The following is a 6,124-nucleotide window of genomic DNA, read 5'->3' as shown; positions in this document are numbered from 1 at the left end:
TCACTCATTGAGGCAGGCATACACACACACAGAAACCACAAAGTTCATGGCTCATACCCAGCAGCTCCGTCCCTTCTGAACGGAACCCTCAAATGGTGTACAACCGTTCCCTGCCTGGTCAGACCTGGTCTATCGAATCCTTCAAACATGTGCCAGGGTCCGGGTAGGTCTTTGCACATGAATGTTAGCGTTTCAGACCTCAGTTTCAACTGCTATACACATCAATTTCGGCGGGTGTCCCTAGCTGTAGACAAAAACAAACAGGTAACAGTCCCTGGCCGGAGGCGCCTCACGTGGATCACCATCACGGAACCGCAGGGGCCCTCTCTTCTTCACGGTTGGACCCGTGTATACAGGGTCACTTCTCTCAAACTCCCCCGTAAGAGGCTTATTACATACACTCACAGACTCATACACCTAAAGACAAGAAGCACATATAAACCATCACTCATTGGGTACACAGCAGGATGCCTACACAGCACACCCCAAACCACAAGGACAACACAAGAGACAGTCAGTAACACAAAGGGTTAATTACCACGGTTTGTCCTGCGTTTGGTCCTGTTCCCATGTGGGGGCGATGTTGTGAGGCCGCAGTTCTCCACCAAAACTATTATGACAATCAGACAAGCCATGAGCTACATGTCCAATGAATGCTTCGCCGGCGGGAGGAAGACAGCAATGACAGTCGTGTGGTTTCCCCATCTGAGCAAATGCCTCGAGGTCATATTTATTGAAAAGCGCTAACCTATGTCTATGTACCCCAACATACATTGGTCAAACTTATCATTATCTTGTTGGTTACACCCTTGTTTTTTTTATCATACGGATTGGTTTATCTGGCATGTTCCAAATGGTCATTATCTTGTTCTTACATAGTCTAGGGACTTTTTAATATCAACTTATGTAATGTGGAACATGCCATGTGCTTCAGGGGCCTCTCTTAGAGATAAGGTCTGGTACATTGTGCAATGTACTAGCACTTAATATACCATTTTATATTTAAAAGGCACATTATACTGAATATGGCCTTCTCACAAGTCTGAATGTTATTCTATGTTAGATGTAGCAAATTCAAACAATAATAATAACAATCTTATCTTGTAAACCAGATTAATTCTTTAACATCGGCATGACTTGATTTAGCAGTTAAACATTTCAATTATTCACAACATGAAAAAAGTTCATTCCTTCTGCACATGTTTAACAAGAACTGATTTGTGAGTATTACATTTTCCACGTTCAGAACATAAAAATATTTTATTTTGTGTGATTTCTTTGATGGTAAACAAGACTTAATTTCCTAGTAAAACATTTACCACATTCTGGGCATAAAAACGGCTTCTCCCCTGTGTGAGATCTTTGATGCCTAACAAGATTTGATTTCTGAATAAAACATTTCCCACATTCTGAACATGAAAATGGCTTCTCCCCTGTGTGAATTCTTTGATGTCTAACAAGGTCTGGTTTCTGAATATAACATTTCCCACACTCTGAACATGAAAATGGTTTCTCCCCTGTGTGAGATCTTTGATGCACAACAAGTTCTGATTTCCAATTAAAACATTTCCCACACTCTGAACATGAAAATGGCTTCTCCCCTGTGTGAATTCTTTGATGCTCAACAAGATCTGATTTCCGAATAAAACATTTCCCACACTCTGAACATGGAAATGGCTTCTCCCCTGTGTGAATTCTTTGATGCTCAACAAGTTCTGATTTCCGAATAAAACATTTCCCACACTGTGAACATGAAAATGGCTTCTCCCCTGTGTGCATTTTCTGATGTCTAACAAGGTCTGGTTTCTGAATATAACATTTCCCACACTCTGAACATGGAAATGGCTTCTCCCCTGTGTGCATTTTCTGATGTCTAACAAGGTCTGGTTTCTGAATATAACATTTCCCACATTCTGAACATGAAAATGGCTTCTCCCCTGTGTGATTTTTCTGATGTGTAACAAGATGTGATTTTCTGGTAAAACATTTTCCACACTCAGAACATGAAAAAGGCTTCTCGCTAGTAGGAGCCGTTTCATGTTCCACATCCCTTCTGTAACTTTTATTTTGCTTAAAATTCTGTGATAATTCGGAATTTTGGACTTGTTTGAAAAGAACAGATGATAAAGCTTTCCGAGGAAGGACTGGAGGTATATCTGGGACAACAGCATGCTCTTCATATGTATCATGTGTGATACTTTCATCATCTGTTATAAATTCTGAAGATATTAGATGTCCATCTGAACTCCCAATACAGTCATCTGCTAAAAATAAACAAAATGTTATTATTTTATAATGAAATTATCTTGTAAGTTAATTTCTTTTTTTAAACCCTAACATCAGAAATTAAATTACGAAAAAAAGTATTCTGAATCTGTTGTCCAATTTCGACATCTAAAGCGGGCTTTACAAGCTACGATATATCTAACGAGATGTCGGCGGGGTCACGTTGTAAGTGACGCACATCCGGCATCGTTAGTGATATCGTAGCATGTGACAGCTATGAGCGAGCAGAAATACTCACCTTCTCGTTCATCGTTGACACGTCGCTCATTTTCAAAAAAAAATCGAACGTCCGGTTGTTTATTGTTCCAGAGGCTGAACACATCGCTCCGTGTGACACCCCGGGAACGATGAACTGCAGCTTAGCTGCGGCCGTTGGCAATGCTGAAGGAAGGAGGTGGGCGGAATGTTACGTCCCGCTCATCACCGCCCCTCTGCTTCTATTGGCCGGCCGCTGTGTGACGTCGCTGTGACGCCGAACATCCCTCCCCCTTCAGGAAGTGGATGTTCGCCGCCCACAGCGAGGTCGTTTGGAAGGTAAGTACGTGTGACGGGGGGTTACAGCATTGTGTGACACGGGCAAGAAATTGCCCGTGCCGCACAAATGATGGGGGCGGGTGCGATCGCAAATGCGATCTCACGAGAAATCGACACATGTAAAGCAGCTTTAAGAGTTAAATCTTCGTTAATTTGGATCTCCCATTCCTAGCACCAGTTCTCTGGAACGTGCTACAGTAAATAATCTGATTGACTGTCACAATGTGACTGCAAGATAATGAGGGACAGGGGGCTCCTAAACTGTCACTCACGCTAGGAGATCTTAGACTATGCTAACCTTAACTTCTGGATTACCCCTGAAGGCAGAGATGCCAGAGTGTTCTGCCTTACAATTCTCCTGACCAGATCTAATCTGTTATTAGAAGGAAGGGGCAAGAATTTGATGGAAACACAGATTAAGAAAGACGAGAAACACAGATTAAGAAAGACGGGACACATTGCAAACTCACAGAAATAAACAGTGACAGACTAAGGAGAAAAGCAAGAGCAGGAAGGCAGCAACAAAAACACAACAAGGGTTAACACCACAACAGCTCACATTAATAATGCACAACAACCAACACCTCATCAGACCAGTGTAGGAAAACTATAGCAGGCATTAATGAAACAGTCCAGACAACATATACAAAAGGGGAGCGAACAATACTTTCTACTCTACAGCATGTGATCAAAGACATTGTCAAAAAAGTCCTTAAGCAGTCCTATAAAAAGCATATAAACACTGGGGCTGCTAGGAGAATGGGGCCGTGTGAAACTGTTCAGTGTACACTTCCTTTCCCCTGATGCCAGTCCTGCATGCCCACCTGTCTTCTGGTCAGTTAATTTAGACTCCTGAAATTAAGAGACCTTTGGTTACATCATGTCACATGTCTTTGCAGTCATCAAAGGTCCTTAAACAATCAACCTTAGAATACAACTGATGGGAACCCTAAGAGACTGGGGTTCCTGAGAAATTGCGCAGTTTGACTCCTTCCAACACTGGCCCTGACTGTAACTAGGGCTTATTATTGGAGTAGGGCTTATATTTCAAGCATTCTCCAAAAATCCCATAAACTCATGCTAGGTCTTATTTTCAGTGTAGGTCGTATTTTATGGAAAACAGGGTATTCATGAACCCTCTGTAGGTCTTTGAGTTGCCATCATAACGACATAGAGAAGGCACTAGAAACAAACAGCAGAAGAAGCAGAAGCAAAGAAAATACAGCTGAAAAACCCAGAGCAGAAAGTCAAAATGTAAACACAAAATTAGTGCAGAAAGTACATGAGTAGATATCTCTTACTGGATAGAACTGGAGGAAACACATCCTGAGGAACATCGGGGTCTTCTTGTTTACAGTCCTGAGGGAGAAGAGGATGGGGACATCTCTCTGGTGTTGTCCTCTTACTGGATAGAACTGGAGGAAACACATCCTGAGGAACATCGGGGTCTTCTTGTTTACAGTCCTGTGGGAGAAGAGGACGGGGACATCTCTCTGGTGTTGTCCTCTTACTGGATAGGGCTGGAGGAGACACATCCTGAGGAACATCGGGACCTTCTTGTTTACAGTCCTGTGGGAGAAGAGGACGGGGACATCTCTCTGGTGTTGTCCTCTTACTGGATAGACCTGGAGGAGACACATACAGGGACTGAATTCATTCCTTACATACAAATAATTATAGGCCGTGTGTATTTAGTCCTGTCTATTACCTGGTGATGTGAGGGGCTGGGGATCCTCCATCATGACGTCCTTGTACAGATCTTTGTGTCCTTCTAAATACTCCCACTCCTCCATGGAGAAATAGACGGTGACGTCCTGACACCTTATAGGAACCTGACACATACAATGATACCGTCACCCCCGATCCCTTCATAGCGTTACTGTATAATGTCCCAGCATTCCCAGCAGTGTCACCTCTCCAGTCAGCAGCTCAATCATCTTGTAGGTGAGTTCTAGGATCTTCTGGTCATTGATGTCCTCATGTATTGGGGGGTGAGGTGGAGGCCCCGTGATTGGGCTCAGGGGTCTTCCCCATCCCTCAGACACAGGGGCCTGACAGCGCTCACTAGAGGTCTTCTTCACTACTGTGTAATCCTGGTTATGGAGAGACACAGTAATAAATCTCACTCCAGACATTTCCAGAGTCCTCACCTCTCCAGTTCTGTCCATCTGTTATTCCCATAGATAAGAATGATGTAATGTGACGTCATCAGAATCTCTCACCTCTCCAGTAAGCCGGAAGAGGATCTCTAGGGTGAGGTGTAATATCCTCTCCGCCATCTTGTCCCTGTCCATATCCATCCTTCACGGGGCAATCAGGAGAATTCTCTTCTATAGAAGATCTCCACTGAGAGGATCTGATATTATAAGGACCTGAATGGGAAGGACATGAGCCAATATGTAAAATACTGCAGATAATAAGGGAGGTGAGATATCACTTGGGTAGGAATAAAATTCATCATGAAATGTGCTATGTAAGTAGTAAACTCGACCAATAAAAGTAGCACATTATTTTATATAGCAATATAAATACAATGAAAAGTGATGAATTATCCATATTGCACCTAGAATGGTATCCATGAAAATGTCGGGTCATCAAGTGGAAAACAACTCTTCACTCAACTCCATCGACGCAAAAAGAATAATGTTACCGGTGTCGGAAAATGGCGACACAAACCGATTTTTTTTTACAAAAGTGATTTTTCTTCACCACTAGAGATGAGTGACCCTGAAGTTCAGTATTCGGTACGAACTCAGAATTTTCCAAGAAGGTGCAGAGATCGGATGCCTTACGAATGCAAATCCCCCTCACGAGCATCGCTGTGCTCGGGTACGCTCGGTGCTCAGCCCGGAGTGAGCCGCCTGCAGTGTTTGAACAGTGCACTGGGGGTAAGAACAGCGTGATCGGAAGTAGTGTGACGCTCTGGACTAGCCAGGTAGTCACAGGTAGGCCCCGCACAACACCTGTCCCCTAATAAGGTGTCATCAGCCACCCTTAAAACCCTAGTCACCTCCCTCAGTGCTCAATGGCCACACCAGGGGGCGGAGCCAGGTGGTTGGCCACGCCCACCGAGGAGTCCAGAGGGCCTGAGGCAGGAAAAAGCAGTTCAGTTCAGTGCAGTTTAGCTAGCTAAGTTTCAAGTTCAAGTGTAGCAGACCTGTGGTGACAGGTCTGCAGCAACCATATTGACCGGTGCCAGGGTCGTAGCCCTGGTACCGTGGCTAGGAGGCAGACGTGGTCTAGCCTGCAGGAGCCGGGAAGACGGCTCAGTGGAACCGTGGTGGACTGGGACAGGGTAGTGGCC

The 6,124-nt window shown here is 44.2% G+C and overlaps 1 protein-coding gene across 1 annotated transcript in view; it reads right to left on the bottom strand.

Moving 5' to 3' along the window:
* Positions 1-729: 729 nt before the first annotated feature.
* The window catches only part of LOC142313153 (uncharacterized), a 241,906-nt gene continuing 236,511 nt past the window's right edge, over positions 730-6,124 (bottom strand). Inside the window, 1 exon segment of the mRNA XM_075352142.1 lies at positions 730-2,284. Coding sequence (XP_075208257.1) covers positions 1,261-2,284 — 1,024 coding nt within the window. The 3' untranslated portion in view covers positions 730-1,260.

The sequence above is a fragment of the Anomaloglossus baeobatrachus genome, chromosome 5 (genome assembly GCF_048569485.1).
Source record: "Anomaloglossus baeobatrachus isolate aAnoBae1 chromosome 5, aAnoBae1.hap1, whole genome shotgun sequence".
NCBI lineage: Eukaryota > Metazoa > Chordata > Amphibia > Anura > Aromobatidae > Anomaloglossus > Anomaloglossus baeobatrachus.
Note: the sequence above shows the minus strand (reverse complement) of the source record. Positions and strands in the feature narration are given on the sequence as shown.